Source organism: Vespula vulgaris, chromosome 1 (genome assembly GCF_905475345.1).
Source record: "Vespula vulgaris chromosome 1, iyVesVulg1.1, whole genome shotgun sequence".
NCBI classification, from domain to species: domain Eukaryota; kingdom Metazoa; phylum Arthropoda; class Insecta; order Hymenoptera; family Vespidae; genus Vespula; species Vespula vulgaris.
The window spans coordinates 4,201,750-4,221,638 of NC_066586.1; the positions used below are offsets into that span (position 1 = coordinate 4,201,750).

Here is a 19,889-nt window from a genome sequence, read left to right on the forward strand (position 1 = left end):
TATTATAATTTTGTTACTTTAAAAGTATATAATATCATTTGCATCTTGTTATGCACATATAAGATTATCTCATCAATAATAATAATTCAAGCTATATGTAATTTATTGTTATTTCTTTTTAAGAAGAAAAGTTCATTTTAAACATTTTTATTAAATATTTAATTTTTTTGTTTTATCTTTTCAGGTATTCTTCCATCTTTCAGGCTTCTTTAACTTTGTAGGATATTTTAATATTTATTAAATATTTCATAAATTTGTTGTTATTATTTATATACCTCTGATATGTTTTAATACTTGTCTTTTCCAAAGGGATGACAATAATGGAAATTACTTCTTATTAAAATTGCCTCATCCAGTTGTGTAGGTATTATATTTTGAATATAGCTTTTGCACAGCCTTCATTTCATTTTCACTTAATTAAACCTGCATACATGAAATTTCATGTTAATATTAATAGTAAGCATCACAATGTTTTTTCTTATAGATATTTCAACATCTTTACCTCCATTGCCTATAAATATGTAAGTTATGACCAAGCCATATTACTAAGTGCAATGATTTTAAAGAGTAAAAAAAAATGTAATGCCTTAATTACTACTACAATGCCTTATATATTGTCTAAGAAACATTTGGCTCTATATGAAGTATCCTTAATAATATTGCTTAATAAGTTTTATCTGAAAACAATTTATTAAAGAACTTTATATTCTTATTTAATAATAATGACTTTATTCATTGAATGGTTTAAGACCCCAATCTAAGTAAAAGATACACTTGTACCACTTAGCAGGAAAATGTAGTTTATGGTTTCTCATAAAATCTACATATGTGCATTCATAGACAGCATAACTGTAATATAATTGGGTATGTGCACACGAAGAATATGTTAATAATTTATAAGAATTTTGTTCTATAATATCTCTACAATTTACATTTCACAAAAATTTTGAATGCATTAAATACTTATAAAAGTATAATTTTACACTGTTACCCCCGTATATACATATCCCCGTATATACTTACGGTTATATATAGAAAGTTTCTCATATTATCATTCCTAGCTTTAACATCACAATTTTTTGTACCCAATTTGGCTACATGCTGTTACGTTTGCACGATAAGAGCTATTATTCGCGAAAATATCGTATGTATCCGTTCAATATTTTTCATTAATACTTGATGAGTGTGTGTGTGCTGCGCGGGCGTGCGCGTCTATATATGTATGTATACGTATATGTATATGTGTATAGTATGTATATATGTATGTATATATGTATGTATGTGTATATATATGTATATATATGTATGTATATACATATACATATATATTATATATATGTACACATATACACACACACACTGGAAATATACGATGCAAAATCCAAATCATGTATTGAGTTAATATCAGAAATTACATACGTATAATAAGCTTCGGTTCTTTTTTTGGAACATTATAAAAATTACAACAGGATAAAAATATCTCATCTCTGCTGTGTGGTATTACATACTAAAATACATTATTACATTTTATGACAACCTGGAAAACAAATAATTTTCTTTTTATGGCTTAATAAGATCATATGTAAATGTCTATACGCAATATTGTATTTCTATTGATCATTATAACAAAAATCATCTATTCGACGTTGGACATAAACATAAAATTTCATTTAAGAGCGATACTGCTTTAGAGAAATTTTTAAATTGATAAAATAACCTCAATATTTAATCCGAAGAAATATCATTAGTACACATTAAACACACAACATAAAAATTATGCTCTATCCGAGATCAATAATCAAGTTACAATAACTTTTTATAGCAACTACATTGTTTCAGAGATACTACATTGCCTGCATGAATATTTACATCTCTCTGTGTATATGTCGAACATAATATTTTAAATGCAAATAACATTTTGCCATGTGGCAACGCGGAAATAGTTGACTTTTACCCATTTTTATGTAAAATGAATATTGCAAAATAATAGTATCTACAAAAAAAAGAAAAAAAAAAAGAAAAAAATAATCTCTCTATACATTTAGTTCTTCATGTTATATCAATGCTACTTAACATGATATAGCGATCCACCTTAGCTACCTTTGAAAGTGATGAAACATGATAATTGTCATAATTGTTTTATGAAGTTGCATTTTCACATTCACACAAAATAAGTATCCCGATCAGACAACAGTTTACAATTTCCTTAGCATAAATTAATTATATAAAAAAATCATTAATTTACTATAATACATCTAATATCTTATTAAGTGTATCCAGCCTCCCTAAAACATTTTCATTTTGTTGCGTGTTTCAAGTCTTTTTCATAGTAGTAAAATGGTCAACTTCTATCGTATCATAGAGCGTAGAAGAAATCCAGATATGGCCATAGCAGACGGCAAATCCATGGGATGTATTTATATGGTTTTAATATACTGTTCATTACTAAACGCAGTGTGTGTGCCTCAAGCGCATATAAATTAATTAATATTTTTATATAAGTCAGTACATATCTCCTATCTCAAGGGAATTTCTTTCGAGTTTCACTGCAAATAACAAACCAAAGTCCATGATCAAGAGTTTTAGGATGTCTGTGTCTGTTTAGGCGCTGTTCACACTGGACACTTATTCTTCATGTTTTGTGTACACTATCGTGAACACATTCAATTCACTCACTAACCACTTGTCTGAAACAGAACAGTTCTATTATTTTATAGATTTCTTTAATAAATTATATTAGGAAATACGTGTAAAATTATCAAAAGAAATTTATTGTTAAAATCTATGAAGTTATTATATTATTATAATCCCTCTCTAAATTTTACAAATAAGGTAGATAGACGATAAGTCAAAAATATCAATTTCTAAATGAATGTATAAATAACTATAAAATCTATTATAATGTGATCAATTAAACGAACACTTACAATTATATCACAATAAAGGAATCTTCCTGTTGATGAGTCACTCGAATGCTGCAAAAAAAGAAAAAGAAAAAATGTTAATGTTTACAAATAAAAATATATTTACATTTGCATATAAAAATCGAATTTAATTATACATACGAGAAGGAGATCTGGTACCAGATTGGTTGGCAGCTAAAGCATTAATTGGTGCTGCTGGACCGCTAGATACAGATCCATTTGATGGATTAAAATTAAGGAAGTCCCAAATTAGTATCGTATCATCGTGTGATGATGATACTATTTGGAATTCGTCAAATTGAAGACGAAATACACGTCCAGTATGTTCCTACATTCGTACAAAAATATATAAGACGAATTTGATTATATCAGGATAATAAAATTTTTATAAAGATCTTACCACTAATGTACGCAGACATAAAGTATTTGCAAGTGCACGCGGATCTAATGCAGCTACCAAATCCCATACTTTAATTTTTCTACAACATAAACGAAACAAACATAATGTGAGCATCATGAGTGGTCAATAATCTTTTCTGTTATTATAAGTTAAATTTATAAAAAAAATGTTAATATCTACCATTATTGCAGAGATAATACAAATATATACATACCCATCATATGCTCCACTAACAATATGTTTACTGTCAAATCGTATACATCTGACCAATTCTTCATGACCTTCTAAAACACGTAAACATGCTCCACATTCAATGTCCCACAATCTAATAGTGTTGTCACTGCTGCCACTCACGACTAAGCGATCCCTATATTGCAAACACGCTATACCCCGTTTATGTCCATTTAACGTTCGTACAAACTCGCAGGTGGATGTATTCCATACTTTAATAGTCCTATCACCACTAGCAGAAACGATATATTTTTCATCAAAATCAACTACATTCACTGCTGCTCTATGACCCACAAGTACTCTTCTCAATGCAATTTCCTTCTGTGATGTCATGTCCCAAACTGCTATCGAACGATCCTATACGATAATAAATATTCTTATAATATTAACTATATCTAATTAAAAATATATATTTTAAAATATATTAAGGTAAACAATATTCGTACTAACCTTCGAGCAAGTGACCATCATACCATTATTAAATCTGAGATGTAATACTGCTTCGCAATGATGTATCAACGTACTAACCATCTCACCTGTTGTCGCATCCCACACTCTTACTGTACTATCCGAAGAGCCTGATATTATGGCTTTGTCGTCATATTGTAAACATAGGACAGAACCTGTGTGACCAGTCAACACCTTAATGCATTGTAATGTATTTCTGTCCCAAATTTTAATTGTATTATCTCTTAATCCAGAGACTATTTTTTGGTCATCATATTGTAGACAATAAACACCCTTTGAATTTTCACTTCTGCAGTTTATTCTTTGAAGGTTAAATCTACCCATTCTCCAATTATTATCTATACTATCAATATCTTTAACAATCTTGGGATAAAGATTTCTGTAAAAGTTATGATTCGGATGACTCTCTCCTGGTCGAGGTTTAAACAGATATTGTATCCTATGCAAAAAGAAAGGAAAGTATATGTTAATATCATAATTGTTTAAAAACAATAAACTATCAACATGCATACTCTACTTCTTTGGAAAGTGGCTGATAAATTTCATATTTCTTAATAAGGAAATATTCACCATCCTCTCCTTTCTGCTAGGCCCCTCCAAACTGAATCCGTCCTGACTTTACGTTCAATTAATTTCTTCCAAAGCATTCCTTCACTGATAACTCTATACCATTCTTTGCAAACTAATTCTGCAGCTGTCAATGATTCGGCGTCCAAATATGAAAGAATACTCTCTGCCACGTGATCTAATCCTTTTTCTAATTAAAATCGTTCAATTATTTCATAAAGATCGCAACAAATATATATTAATATTAAATACAACAGCTCAATAAATAAAATATACATACTTGGTAAAAGAGAAATAAAATCTCTTTGAAGCATTGGCTTCAGATATGCATTGATGTGTCCATGTTGATAATGACACATACGTGCTAATAATTGTTCAACAAAGTGAACTTGTTCTGGTTCACTCCACTTCTCAAATAATTTCATACAAATTTCTCTTTCTTGACCATACTGTGGTGATACACCCATAGAAGGTTCTTTCTTACGAGTGGGATCATAGAGAATCGTCATTGGAAACTGTAACCACAAATATACATAAAGAATAAAAATTAACAAAGTAACTCAAAATAAATATTCAAAATTGACAATTAAATAATATTTTTCTGAACACAAACTCATTTACAATTTCAAAAAACTTATTTTCGATTCGTTGAGAGTCATAATTATTACATTGTCATACATATTTATACAAGAGGCCAAGTTAATGCATATACGTTATAAAATCGCGGATTGATTTGTAAAACATATTTATTAAAGGTGATTTTAATAAAAATGTCGATTTTATAGTCATATCGTCTGTTTTAAATTTGATTACGCGTCCTCACATTGCCATTTCACGTTTACCTTGACAACCGTCTTTTACCTTCCATATTATCATTCACGCGTATTGATGAAAGATTCAAATGATACGTACATATGCACATAAATATAAATCGTAAAAATCGTGAAAGAAAAATATCGTCGATCATCTAATAATAAAGTAAACGAACAAATAAAGTACAATGAACGAAAAATGCAAATATATTGATCGCAAGTCAGTGAGATAATATTGCGCGAATAAATAATTATTATAGCGGAGTTTCCGATAACATGAATATCTTAAATAGATGAGAGAACAACTTCGATGTTCGCGTTAATCATATTAATTCTATTTATTTCCCCAGACGTAATATTCGATTAACGGTCAAACAATGAATAATAATAAAAAGGCACAAATTCTCTTAGCCATTGTATAAAATTCATATTTATATAACATCATAAAAATAAAATCTATCTTTTTTTATTGCATAAGAATATTGAGAAGAAATGAAATAAAGGCTAAGTTACACAAAGAATAGCTCGTGCAGTACGGCACACTGAGAAACTCGACCGTTTCATCCATACTTTCACCGCACATAACGCGCACTCACATACATAAAAATCTTTTGTGCTTACGGGAAACATATAACACCGTTTCATATTTACTTAGGACATAAATATGACATATTTCCTTTTCTTTCTTTACGATAAGTAGAATTGACTTTCGTCAACTTTCATTATCTACAAGTCTAAATCTTATCTCTTTAGTTGATACAGATTTCAATATATCGGTAATGTGTGAATCATTAATGTATATTTTTAATCAATAATATGTATTTGCATGAAAATATTAATTATTAGCACAATCATAATAAAATTGTTGCACAAAGTATAGAAAAGAAAGTATTCGAAATAATTTAATTAGGAATAATTATCGTGTCTTTGATACTAAATTATTGATAAATAATGTTAAAAAGGAAAGGAAAACGAAAAAAATAAGGTAAGAAATATAAGAATCTTTCTCCTTAAATAATATAAGTATCGATTTGAAATCACGTTAGGTCAGCAGGTCGTACGTATGAAAGTGCACGAGGGATCGTCGACCTTTTAAAAATCATACTACCTTCCCGCGCCTTGTACGTTTACGTACAACCTGATTAGTGGATTACGAAAAATAATCATCATATATAATAAGATTAATACTTTGTAATTCCAAATTTATCTTTACTTTTGAATTGTTTAAGAAAACACAATGAATTTTTAACGATAAAAAAATTATCTCTAAATTTTCAAATGAATACACATAAATACTTCTGAATATTTTTGTTTAACCCTTTTCTTACTAAAAGTTACTATAGTTAACTGATAAAATTCTCCATGAATTAAGAACTCTAAGTGAATGTAGTATATATCTTGATATCTTCAGGGCAATCAACCGTTCGTTATGTTGACATATATTCATTTATGATTCGTTCTATATTAATTTAATATAGCTTGTATGAAAAATCAATAATTTGCATAATATGATGACAAAGTTATACTTTGCGCAATTCCACCCTAAGAAAAAGGCTAATAAAATCAAGCGAATTTTCAATAACGACACTTAACAATTTACAGTTACAGTACAAATAATTAAATGTCAGGATTGCATTAATATATTATAAATACTGATCAAATAATCATATATTAGTATATTAAAAATACTAACTCAATAAATAGCAAGCTTACAAAATAATATTGATTTATCTTCATTTTCAAATACTTGTTTAACAAAACCAATCTGAATTTTAAGTTTTCAACGACAGAACAATGATCGATATATCTTTATTATTCATATACCTATACACCTATGTACCATATATCTGCGTATATCAAACGAATTCGAATGAATAAAATTCAAGAAAAAATATTTGCTTTATTTCCTCAATTATATCGTTTATGTTGATCGTTTCTAAGTTGCTGCTGTCGAGCGGTCTGTGTCTACTATAGCAATAAAGAAGAAGGTCTAGCCACAGACAAACGTAGAGCTCTCAATTGCCTGAAAATGCTACAAGTGCTCCCGACCTAACGGTACTGCGAACTCGTGTCGAATCTACGCGTTCCTCGGCTCTTTTGTCTTCGCGCGCACCTTTGCAAGATTCTGAAGCACCGCCTCACAAAACAATATATGTATATAATAGGCATGACACATACATAGATACATATATACACACGCTACGTCCTACTTAGGAACCACATGCGCGATTATTTCCTTTATTGCTTGCCCGTTATATTTCGGATGGGTCAGTTATGCAATCTAAACAACAAAATACTATGAGAATACACTATAATTAGAGTATCACTAGTTTCTAATCAATATTTGACCGATTTTTTACGAATAGTAGTTGAATTTTATTGTATTGTCTCAACGATAATCATATTTTGTGTAGGAAAGAACAGATAAATTGGGAATTAGAATTCATGCGATTAATTGAGGAAATTGTAGCATAATTGGGTAAATCGAGTCAATTACGAAATAATCTACGACTAAAATCATTTTTTGGAAGAGACTGCGATTTATTGCGTTTATGTATTTTGATTTGATTTCTAACACTTGACCAGAATAATATTTCATCAAATAAGATAAATTATAACAAAGTTTTAAATGTACTGCCTTAAGCTTTTGTGAATTTACGAAAAGTAAAATAATAATAATAATAATAATTCTAGTTAATCAAGATAACGAAATAACGTATCATTTTTTCAGATGTATATATGATACTTTAGATTAACGCACTGATTCTTTTTTCTTTTATGAATTATGACGAAATCACTACGTTTACTTCCTTGTATAAAACAAAGCTTTTCAAAACGTGAAATATCCTCCATTTGTAATTTTACTCATCGTAACGAGAAATTTACATTTACGTGATGTGAAAAAAAGTATCGTTTTTGAAAAATGAAATGTCATCCTTTTATAATTTTATTCATTACGAAGCAAAAGTTACATTTTAAATTACGAAATGTTTCGAATTTCATCGGATTTCATTGATGTATAAACAATATAAAGAAATGTCAAAAGTATAACCTTTAATGGTTGATATTATAAAATATCCTTTTAGAAGTTTCGATTATCGGATATATTCGAAGGTAGTTCGTTTATAAAGCGGATGTAAAAAAAAAAAGAAATAATAAAAGAAAAATAGCAACAAAGAAAAAGGCATTGAAAAGTTATGATATTAAATATTATATGGGAAAATGTGACGAAGGAGAAATAATGACACAGAGGAAGCTGAAACATTGATTATATAGTGTATAAGTTATTTGCAGATTCTAGAAATCACTGTGTACGATAAAGACGGGAAGAGATAAAGGGAAGAAAGAAAGAAAGAGAGAGAAAGAAAGGGCAAGAAAGAATTATCTCAATTATTACGAATTATTCATTTACGCGGCAAAATTTCAAGTCATCAAAGTTACTTTTTTTTCTTCAAACATTTAAGACAGCTTCTATTTGGTTGGCAGTACTGTTTACTGATTTACAAAACGTATTTATGAAAACAAAATTTAAAATTTAATCATACAAATAATAAAAATGAACAAAACCATTGAAATAGAGATTTGTTCGAATTTTATATTGATTTAATTGCACGATTCTTGTATTCCCGCCAAGATGCACGTACAGAAGCACGAATTAATTTACTATTGCAACGATTATGCAACGTGACGAAATAAAATACAACTGAGAAGTATAAACCGGTTTCAAGAAAAAATCCAACGTTTAAAAAGTAAACTATTTGGATTATTTTGTTTTCCTTAAATCTAATTGAATGTAATAAAAGAAGCTTCGCTAATAAAAAATATTTTAATAATTTAAATAATTTAAGAATGGATCATTTCTCTGTTAATGAACATTTTGTATTTTACTTATTTTTTCAACACATATGTTTTTATTCATAAAGATAAACATGATAAGAAAATATCGAATTAAGCCGTACCGTAGGTCTTACTTAGAAAAATAGAAAATAAAGCATGATTCATAGTGATCGATAAGGATAAATGACAAATATTAGACAATAGTTTTCTCTATTTCAGAATTGTAACAATAATAAATAGAATATACAATACAAGAGAAACAAAGTTATATAAAATAGACCAATGGGATGAAGTTTAACGAAGAGAGAGAGAGAGAGAGAGAGAGAGAGAGAGAGAGAGAGAGAGAGAGAGAGAGAGAGAGAGAGAGAGAGAGAGAGAGAAAGAGAAAGAGAGATAGAGACAGACAGACAGATAGAGAGAGAGACAGACAGACAGAGACAGAGAGAAAGAGAGAGACAGACAGACAGAGACAGAGACAGAGAGAGAGAGAGAGAGAGAGAGAAAGAGAGAGATTATTGATCGTATCAGTCCATAAAAAATATTCTAACGTTGACATAATACCATAATAATCTATATCGATAAACGATCAAATGTTCTTTTCCCAACTTTTGATAAATGTAGCTTGATCAATCACGTGACTCGTCTTATATATACATATGCGTACTAAATAACCCTTGTGAATGATATACACTGAACATTTCTCAAAATTCCCGTATAAGTTAAGAGTGGAAAAAGGAAAATAAACTTTAAGCGTCATTTAACCTCATTTTCACTCTCGTAGTTATGGATTTATCGAAGCTCGATGTTTTCGAATAATTCCAGGTGTTATATGAGAAAGCACGTGCAACAAACACGAGCTCGCAGTTCGCAAACGAAAAACCACGATATCTTTCTTCCTGCCTTCATTTTTTGTTCTCACGTTCTTACACATACTCGTCATTCGTTCAACTTATCTCTCTCTTTCTCGTCGTCCGCACACATACATACATAGGGTGTGTATATATATACTAACGCACTCAGCTCCTTTCGTCACAAGGAAACATAAGATGGCGGTGGGTTTCGGGTGAAAAATAGTGATACACTGCGCACCTGAAGATTTGTATTTTCGTCGTCGATGATCTTATCCGTTTCCATGTTGAGATCACGTTTTACACGCACCACGCACCGGTCGCACCTCCGTAAACGACGTCGTCCCGAATTTAAAAAGGGATCGATCCGAGAAAAGCACGCGGAAGCGGCTACAAGAGAATGAACGTCGAACGAACGAACGAACGAACGAACGAACGAATGAACGAACGAACGAATGAACGAACGAACGACGAACGAACGAACGGGCGAGCGAGCAAGCAGAAATGATCGAAAGGAAACTCAAGCGAGACGAATCGAGCGATTCGACACTGCTGTCTCCGGCGCTGGCGTTGTCGTTGTCGTTGCCGTTGCCGCTACCTTTGCTTCAACACGATCAACGACGACGTTCGCGTTCCTTCGCCATATACAGCTAACTCAAGACAACATTTTAGTAATAACCGAGGAAAAATATCACCGTGTAGTAAGATATATACATAAGGGTCTACGCGTCACGACAAGCTTTAAAGAAGCACCCCGTGTACGTACGATGATATTCCGAGTTGATACGACGATACATATAAAGGGGGGGAAAAAAGAGAAACGCCACGGGAGTCGCCGTCGTCGCGTAGGCAGGGCGAACGGCCGCACGATACGATTCGACGCTAGTCGACTTCACCCCCACCCCTCACTCTATACTAACGCCTTTATAAGAGTAACTCCCTCCTTTCTCTATCTTTCTTTTACCGAAGTTTAAGATCGCGCGTACGTATTTAAGCAGATCAGACGTATGCGAATGGCTGACGTTGTCGAAGTGCACAGCACCAGAAGATGCTGAGTAGTAAGGTGGGAACAGCGAATCGAAAAACAAAGATATACCGCGAACTGTCCCATAATCGTATAATTTTCATTTGGTGGCGCCACAATCACATATCTTTCAAAATGGTTTCCTCCTGCAACAACTCGTTGCGCATGACCAAAGAACAATGATAAAATATTTTTTCTTTTATGTGCTATCACGTATTTCAATGTGAACATCGACTAACGTCATTGTCTAGATTCTAAACTCTACAAGATGTAATCTCAATTGGATGTGGCATCAACCAATCGTATGTATGAGAATAATTGATCATAAAGTAGACAAAATGATAGATCGTTCATCGGATGTATTTTATAGGTTATCTTGTTATTCATAGAGGGTTCTTGTTTACAAAGAATTGGAGACAATTTATAGGATTAAAGTATTTAACTTAATACATTATTGTTTTTTCATTAAATGGCAACAGTCAATGTTAAATTCTTTATATTATATCCATTTGATCTGTTCACTTTTGTTATTTTTAATATTCTCCAGTTGCAATTGCATAGTGAATGCTGCATATGGTTTATGACACATTTGAGAATCTAATGGTGGATAGTAATGTCTATAACATATGTATGTTAAACAAGATCCTATAATTCCACCAGCTACAATATCTAAAATAATAAATCGTAAATACCTATTGTAATATTTCTTAGTATATAAATTTACCTTGCCAATGATGATGATAATCACAAGTACGACTTAATGCAATAACAAGAGCGATACAAATTGGAAGAATAAAGAAACACAGTTTCCAAGATTGGGCTTTGCCTGTTAAGCTGAATGTGTGAAGTTTTCCTGCTAAATATAGTGCCACGAAACCAAAGCTTGCAAATGCAACTGAAAGTAGAACTTGTTGATATATATAAATTTTTATAAAGATTACATGCTTATAAAAATATTTAGATACATACATGAGGAATGTCCACTCGGGAATGATTTTTTTCCATCTCTAATAGTAATTGGATTTCCCGTACATTTAAATTCAGAATTCATTTGCCCATCTGGAAAACATCGCCAAAAAAAATCTGGCCTTGGTCGTCCTAGCAATAAAAGTAGATATATATTAAGATGTTTATTCAAAATATATGTATTAATACACAAGTATTAAATTATAAAGTAAATTAACTATTAATATAAATTTCTCATGCTTACCAACTATAAGCTTTATAATATCTGTAATTAAACCATTAAATCCCAAAGCTAATGTTACACATAACAGAGCTTGAGAAAAATCAATTCTATCTTTATTGATTATAAATGAAAATAATATCACAACAACTGGCATCAAGAATACAAGAGGCTGAAAAATTATAAAATATATATCATTATATATTTTCATATCATGTATGTGCTAATCTAAGAAATAGTAATTAGAAGAATACCCATAATACTGTAGTTGGAACATAGGAATCTGTTTGTGGATTTTTATATAACCATAATTCATCTTCGTGTATTTTTCTAGTAAATGGCTCTGCTTGTTCCAGTTCTCTATAATTTAAATAATAATAGAATTACTGTATATAAATAATGATAGAAATACTATATTTAATTATATAATTTATTTGTATATGAGAAGTTTTATCAATTTAAACTAAACTCGCAATATAATATTACTGCAAAGCATTTAACAAAATACAATATATTCGTGCAACTTCGAAAAATATATTTATACGGTATATAATTTTTTTAAATTAAATATATACTCACAGAAACAATAATGCCAGAATGATTCGTAACAAAACGTCAAAGCAAAAACTCGCTGAAAATTCTATGCCGAAAAGACGTACAATAAGCATCTTAACTACAAACTTGAGTAGAGTATATCAATTATTTGTTTAACATCTTTTACGTATAAACCGTGTAGATAACATAATTTATAATAAATACACATACTACCAGAATTTTAATACAAATAATACATTATGGTTAATAGCGCACACATTGTTGTGCTTTAGAGACTTAAACACAAGAAATCGACACGCCATGACAAGTGTCAATCATGGCTGGTAACCTTAGTAAATGTATTATGTACCAACTGTGTTATTTTATTACATATTCTTTTGCAACTGGAAGTACAAGAACGGCATTTTAATTGGTTGAATGGTTCGTGTAAAATATCATTTCTATTGGACGAATTATTATGATATCAATTTCTAATTGGTCTAAATAAAAAAAGTATTAATGATCGTATAGAAAATGATAATATAGAGCAAATCTATAATAATTATTTTAATTTAACACAATAGAGATGAAGTTTTAATGAAAAATTTAATTACTTTTCTAAATTATATTTCAATTCATTCTAAGTTATAATAATATTTTAATGAAATGTGTAAGAGAATGAGAAACTAGAAAGAACTATGTCTAGTCTTATATATACAAATGCACATAAACGGATAGCCATTGTAACTGAGCTGATATTTTCCTGTTCTTCGAAGTCGAGGTCACAAATCTTTTACTTTTATTATGATAAAATATGTTGAATTGATTAAAAAATCTTCAGTTAATATATAGTACCTCATGGAAGGAATATTAATGTATTAAATAATATATTTATTTTAGTAAGTGTATATACCTATGTAGTTTTTGACTCTAATCGAGTTTATATGATATCTAACATTACGTATGATGATATATATTTTTTATTCAATATTTTCAGTCTTTGATTAATTTTTTATTCTAATAGTTACCATGTTAGTCAAATGAAAGAGATATTAATTTTGTAGAAATCAAAGTGTTTACAATGTGTATTATAATTAGTTTTTTTTGGGGGTTTTAGGTAAAGAAAAGAAAATCTAAAGAAATTATTTATATAAAAAAAAATTTGTCAAAGGAATTATTTAAGATTATGAAGGTCTCCTACATTCATATTCATACTACTTATTTATGACATAATAAAAATGTCATCTGGATTGGTTTCTTCTACTTCACTAGGTAGCTATGAGCTACCAAGTCCATTAGGAGATACAGTGGAAGATAATTCTAATAAATTTACAACATATTTGCATCAACTTGCTGGAATTAATGAAATGGAGGTTGATGTGATACTTAAGGATCATTCTTATGCTCGTCCATGGAATTGGAAACCAGAAAATATTTATGTTAAACCAATAAAAAAATTATTTTTTCCAAAAATTAATTCAATCATGTAAGTTAATATTTAATTAAATTAGTTTTTTCCAACTAAAAAGAATTATTTTTTATCTAATTTGTAGACAAGATGAAGAGGTTGATGTAGAAAAAACTGATGATGAACAACTAGTTCCACCTTTAGATTTAACAAGAACGCGACATGTTATGGATGAATTCCAGCGATTAGCAAATTTTGCAAGACCAGATGATAATGACGACTGGGAAGAAAAAATAGACAAGTCAATGTGGACATCTTTACAAAGCCGCATATTTACTAAAGTCGTTAGAATATTGAATTCTGAACGACTTGCAAGATTAGCAAAGTCAAATGCTACGGTAGAGCCAATTTTTCGCCGTACATCAGTAAATACTACAGCAAGAAGATTTAGAGAAACTTTAGCATCAGCTGGTTGGGATTGGAGACTAACTCAGTGGTTACATAGTTTATTATTTGATCATCTTTCTCAAGAGTACTTAGCTATTTATCTTGATATTTTACAAACATTGAGACTAAAAATTCCGCAACTTGTGGATAAAATGATAACAGTACAGCCAAATATTAATGCAAAAAATGGCTCAATAACATGGGAAACTCTTGGTTCTCTATTAAAACGAACTTGGGATCCAATTGCTCCTACATTAAATAATAACAGGCTTGTAAATATATTACGATAATTACATCATATTATTTTAAGACATTCGCTGCGGATGACGCCAATTAGCGAAATTATTTACGTTGTTATGATACATGTGATGTTATCTAGCTTCATCAACTATATCGAATGAATAAAAAAAAATATAAAACGCATCTAGCGAAGATATTTGTTTTTGGAGACGCAGCGAATGTGATAATTATATAAAAAATATTTTATGATTATATACTAATATGTTTTATTACAGAAAAAACTCCCGGGAAATCCGATTTTAATAATAGCTCCATCCAGTATTGGTTCCAGTATTTCTTCTCGTCAACATAAATGGATTACACAGTTAGGAGCATTAGGAATGGTAGTTAATGTGCATACACATATAGGATTAGCAGCTAACAGAATGACAATGATGGTATGCATTGATCAACTAATTCAAGCTATGCGAGCTAAAATACAGGATATTAAAAGTGACTGCCCTGGTAGACCAATAATTCTTGTTGGTTTCAATACTGGAGCAGCTTTGGCTTGTCAGGTATAATTATTTTCTATAGAATTATTCATATAAATTTTTATACAAATTATTAACTTATATGTAAATTAATTAAAATGCAAAGTAATATACTTATTTTGCCTTACAATTTATTTAATTTATAGGTGGCACAAATGGAACATGTAACTGCAGTAATTTGCCTTGGTTTTCCTTTTTCTACTGTCGAGGGAAAACGAGGTTCACCCGATGATACGTTACTAGATATTCGTTGTCCTGTTATGTTTATTATAGGACAAAATGCTTCTTTGGTAAGACCTGATGATTTAGAAGATCTTCGTGAAAAAATGTTAGTTGAAACAAGTTTGGTAGTGATTGGAACTGCAGATGATTATCTACGAATATCGACTGCTAAGAAAATATCAGAGGGTATTACACAAAGCATGGTAGATAGATGTATTTTAGAAGAAATAGGCGATTTTGTGGGAAGTATTCTTTTACAGCCACATCCTTTACCTTTGAGATCTATATCAGTAACAAATTGTGAAAATAAAAGTAACAAAAAGGAAAGTCGTAAAAGAAGAAATTCTACCAGTAGCTCTGTTGAGAGTGAACCAAATTCTCCTACTTTAAAAATATCTCGACCAAATACACCAGTTTCTACAGTATCTATTGGATCTAGTACATCTTTGACTCAAGTGACAAGAACTGGATCTTTTAGTACTCAACCAACTCTAGTCACAGTGACTGGTCAACATATTAATCAAAGTTCAACAATAAGACGTAAATCGCGTATTATTAGTAATCCAAAAGCACAATTTGTAGAACATTTGATAACTTCTAGAGTACCTGCACAGGTAATAATAACAGTTCTATAATAATATTCACTTTTGCCAAATTTTGCATACATGTATTTATATAGTTTTGTCTTTTATAGAAAACTACAAATTCAACAAGTGGTGGTATAACTTTAAACATTGGTTCTTTAGCAAGTCTAGCACCAATTGGACCAATACGTTTAGGTTCATCCGTTGATCACACTAATACAGTTAAAGCAATTAATACATCCAAATCTTCAATTACATCAAATAAAATTCCTAAAATTATATCATCGAATATACCACTTCAGAATGTTCCTAAAATGAAAGCTATTGTTTCGACAAACAAAACTTTTTCAAAAGTAATATCAAGTAATTATAGACACACTAATATCATCGATAAAAATGGTGATACAAAACTGATAAATGTCTTGACAACAGGAAATCAGTCAAGGATAAATTCTTTAAGTACTGCAGGTATAAAAATATATCTCTTTTCAAATCAATTTTTTTCATTTAATCCAGAAATTAAATTCATAAATATAATAATTATGTAAACATATTTTATTTAATGATTGGTCTTTATACATAGGGCACAGTAAATCTACCAATGGAGAAGTGAGTGGAACATTGTCGACATTGTTGCACAATGGAAAAAGTTCTGCTACTACAATAAATGGTTCTCCTTCTTCCCGTATATCTTTAAATTCAAGTATATTGTTAACACCTAACATCTCTTCGACAACTAATACAGCAGTTACAACATCAACTGTTACAAAAGGTAAAATACTATTATCTAATCAATTAACAAGAAATTTACAATGATTATAAAATTTATTTATTTTCTTATACTATCAATTGACTGAAATTATTTTATTTCTTATTTGAAAATGTGTCTTATTTTCTAATAAAGTTAATTATTCTGATATTTTTAACAATATAGATTTTTTTTTTTTTTTTTTTTTTTTTTCCCTAATAAAAGTACAAGCTAGGAGTAACATTTCTGGATTATAAAAGCAAACTTATAACATATATTTCATTTATCATAAATTACTGTTTATAAAATTTAATGGTGTTGTGTAGTACTTAGAAAATCTTTTTAAATTTCTTTTAGTTTATGAAGCAATAGAAAATTTTTTTAACAAAAGAATTTTAATGATGTATATATTTGTTACATTTTTATTATAATCTACAACAATATTATATACGTACACACATCAATATATAAGATAGTTTTTGTTTTGAATTATTTCATTAATTATTTTTCTTTAAAATATCATGCATTTGTACTTTTTTCAGAGTGTAATTGACATGTGTACATAAAATCTCTGGATATTCCTTGTAAAATATTATAATCAATTATATAAGAAAAACTAAGGGGATTTTTTATCTATTAGTAAATCGTAAATACTTATACAAACATACTTTTGTATGTATTTATATTCTTTTATCATTGTAAAGTTATTTATAAAATTTTCACAAAATGCATTCAAAAGAATTGCATTGTAAATATATGCTAATTTTTATTTTATGTTAAATAAATATTTTTTCACATAATTTGGATTTGTTTGATACCTGCCCCAATCCTTTATAATATGCAAGATAAATAGAACAGTTTATAACTTATTAATAATAAAATCTTAATTTATTAGTACAAAAATGGAATAAAACATTGTAAGTATGGATAACAATGAATGGCAATATTCAAAATTCATACTACTTCATTTTATAAATAAAATTAATTTTAATGTATTAATATTAAAATTTAAACAAAGAATGTATCATATTTTATTTTTATATTATTTCAAAATAGTCACTCTCGCATTATGATCGTGCCTAAAAAAGTGAAATCCTCTTAGTTTTTTTAATAATAAAATCACATCATACTTACTGAAGTCAATGTGTGTATCTACACACACACACACACACACACACACACACACACACACACACACACACACACACACACACACACACACGTATGTATGTATGGATACATATACAATATATAACATCTAAAAGTTACGTTTGTATTTTATAGCAATGGAAAACAGAGAATCCTCCAACAGTTCTCAACATGTGGCCCTTAATCCTACTCATATATGGGACATACCTAAGATCTCACAGTTATCATCACAAACAGTTTCAGTTTCTACGAACAAAGATTCTATAAGTACATTAGCTGGAAATAGTACTGCAATTAATGAAAATATCCAAAATACCAGAACTACATCTTCATCTGTAACAGCTCCATTTAGCTTTCATAAAACTGGAAATAGTGTAGCTATGCCTAGCCAATTAAAATTGTCTCATAATGTTACAAAAATAATGCCAAAAATTACACTGAATACAAATAACTTACAAAGAATCCAGAAAGGAAGATCGCAGACAGCACTAAAGAAAAATATTGTTAGTGATATAGATGATGATTTGGGAAATATATTAGACATACCAATAATATTTGCAAAGGATGATGATAGTTTAAACAATGTTGAAAAAGTATACACATCTCAAACTGCAGATTCTAAAGAAAAATATGTACCTAAATTTAGTAATACTACAAAAGTTGTTCTTATAAGTAACAAGCATGATAAACTTCAGCATACTTCTAATAAATTTGTAACTCCTACAACACAAACTATTATATGCCCCAATGTTCCTGTGCAAAATATGAACCACGTAATATTGCAAACACAATCACAAAATTCAGTAATAAAGGCAAAAAGTAGACTTGGATTACCTACACAGAGTCGTTCGAATCAACCTACTATTAAGTACACTAAAATTATTTTAGCAAAAAGAAATAATACACAATCTTCTCAAGTTGATAAAAATGAACAAGTTTTACTATCAAAAACTTCTCAGAGATTAAATAAACCAAAAGTATGTATTTTTGAAAAAAATGATCATAAATATGCTCCACCTCAAATAAAATATCAAGAAAATAATACCAATGATGTAATTGAAATTGAGGATGCAATAAAAACAAATATTATAGAGAGAAAATATGTTACAATACCTGAAATCGATCTCACATCTCCAACTAAATGCAATGAAAGAGAAACTTCGAATGAAAATAAAGTAAAATTTGAAAATAAAGAACATACTGAACGTGCTACATTGAATAGTACTACAGGACTGGAAACATAAGGTACCTTACTATATCTTCACATTGTTATGTACTTTAAGAAGATTATTACTGACTTTAAAGCATGTTAATAAAACAAATGCCTGCCTCAAAGAAGCGCTAATAAGAGATATACATTTTAGTGGATACTAAATTAATAAATAAGAATATATATATATATATATATATATATATATATATATATAATTTAAATAATTATTATTGCATTAAAAAACTTATTCATTTTTTACTTGTACATATGTACACTAAACAGACTAAAACATACATTACAGCAAATTTTGCGTGATTATTTTTATGCTAGTTATATTAAAAGAATGTGATATATCTTATTGTTTAAAGCGAAAATATTAATGCTACACACATATAATTATATTGAACAAACATGCAGTTAATATTTAAAAAAGACAAAAATGTATACTTAAAATTGATATTAAAGCTTTTACTGCAAAGTGATAGAATTACTAAAAGATTATCATTATAAATAA

The 19,889-nt window shown here is 29.3% G+C and overlaps 3 protein-coding genes across 7 annotated transcripts; 1 reads left to right on the forward strand and 2 right to left on the reverse strand.

The window, feature by feature from the left end:
- Positions 1-331: 331 nt before the first annotated feature.
- Positions 332-10,471, reverse strand: LOC127066693 (beta-TrCP). Of its 4 annotated transcripts, none has more exons than XM_051000718.1 (9): positions 10,329-10,471; positions 4,871-5,105; positions 4,594-4,780; positions 4,006-4,462; positions 3,539-3,912; positions 3,325-3,403; positions 3,066-3,252; positions 2,928-2,975; positions 332-2,687 (listed from the first exon to the last, which is right to left on the reverse strand). In XM_051000718.1, exons 1-8 carry the CDS (start codon positions 10,371-10,373, stop codon positions 2,965-2,967), a joined length of 1,575 nt encoding a protein of 524 aa, XP_050856675.1. In that variant the 5' UTR covers positions 10,374-10,471; the 3' UTR covers positions 332-2,687; positions 2,928-2,964. The 4 variants fall into 4 exon arrangements, with proteins under 4 accessions (XP_050856675.1, XP_050856681.1, XP_050856702.1 ...); XM_051000724.1 differs by having other exon boundaries at positions 10,252-10,391; XM_051000745.1 differs by lacking the exon at positions 10,329-10,471 and adding an exon at positions 10,256-10,275.
- Positions 10,472-11,269: 798 nt separating this feature from the next.
- On the forward strand, positions 11,270-19,853 carry LOC127066651 (KAT8 regulatory NSL complex subunit 3). Of its 2 annotated transcripts, none has more exons than XM_051000645.1 (8): positions 11,270-11,413; positions 13,949-14,317; positions 14,385-14,958; positions 15,202-15,483; positions 15,606-16,295; positions 16,376-16,733; positions 16,849-17,037; positions 18,298-19,853. In XM_051000645.1, exons 2-8 carry the CDS (start codon positions 14,070-14,072, stop codon positions 19,404-19,406), a joined length of 3,450 nt encoding a protein of 1,149 aa, XP_050856602.1. In that variant the 5' UTR covers positions 11,270-11,413; positions 13,949-14,069; the 3' UTR covers positions 19,407-19,853. The 2 variants fall into 2 exon arrangements, with proteins under 2 accessions (XP_050856602.1, XP_050856593.1); XM_051000636.1 differs by lacking the exon at positions 11,270-11,413 and adding an exon at positions 13,174-13,730.
- Positions 11,456-13,149, reverse strand: LOC127066721 (phospholipid phosphatase 5). Its single transcript, XM_051000779.1, has 6 exons — positions 12,877-13,149; positions 12,552-12,657; positions 12,322-12,469; positions 12,081-12,209; positions 11,836-12,006; positions 11,456-11,780 (listed from the first exon to the last, which is right to left on the reverse strand). The coding sequence occupies exons 1-6, from the start codon at positions 12,963-12,965 to the stop codon at positions 11,611-11,613; spliced, it is 813 nt and encodes a 270-aa protein (XP_050856736.1). The 5' UTR covers positions 12,966-13,149; the 3' UTR covers positions 11,456-11,610.
- Positions 19,854-19,889: the final 36 nt, after the last annotated feature.

Bases quoted from the DNA above. Each gene is read 5' to 3' on its own strand.
- LOC127066693 (XM_051000718.1), bottom strand. From the start codon at position 10,373: ATGGAAACGGATAAGATCATCGACGACGAAAATACAAATCTTCAG. The intron at 4,781-4,870 runs GTATGTATATTT...GATTTTAATTAG, and splicing joins TTTTATTTCTCTTTTACCAA to AAAAAGGATTAGATCACGTG. The intron at 4,463-4,593 runs GTGAATATTTCC...CTTTTTGCATAG, and splicing joins CTAGCAGAAAGGAGAGGATG to GATACAATATCTGTTTAAAC.
- LOC127066721 (XM_051000779.1), bottom strand. From the start codon at position 12,965: ATGCTTATTGTACGTCTTTTCGGCATAGAATTTTCAGCGAGTTTTTGC. The intron at 12,470-12,551 runs GTATTCTTCTAA...ATAATTTTTCAG, and splicing joins TTCCAACTACAGTATTATGG to CCTCTTGTATTCTTGATGCC. The intron at 12,210-12,321 runs GTAAGCATGAGA...TTTTATTGCTAG, and splicing joins TATTATAAAGCTTATAGTTG to GACGACCAAGGCCAGATTTT.
- LOC127066651 (XM_051000645.1), top strand. From the start codon at position 14,070: ATGTCATCTGGATTGGTTTCTTCTACTTCACTAGGTAGCTATGAGCTA. The intron at 14,318-14,384 runs GTAAGTTAATAT...TCTAATTTGTAG, and splicing joins CCAAAAATTAATTCAATCAT to ACAAGATGAAGAGGTTGATG. The intron at 15,484-15,605 runs GTATAATTATTT...TTTAATTTATAG, and splicing joins GAGCAGCTTTGGCTTGTCAG to GTGGCACAAATGGAACATGT.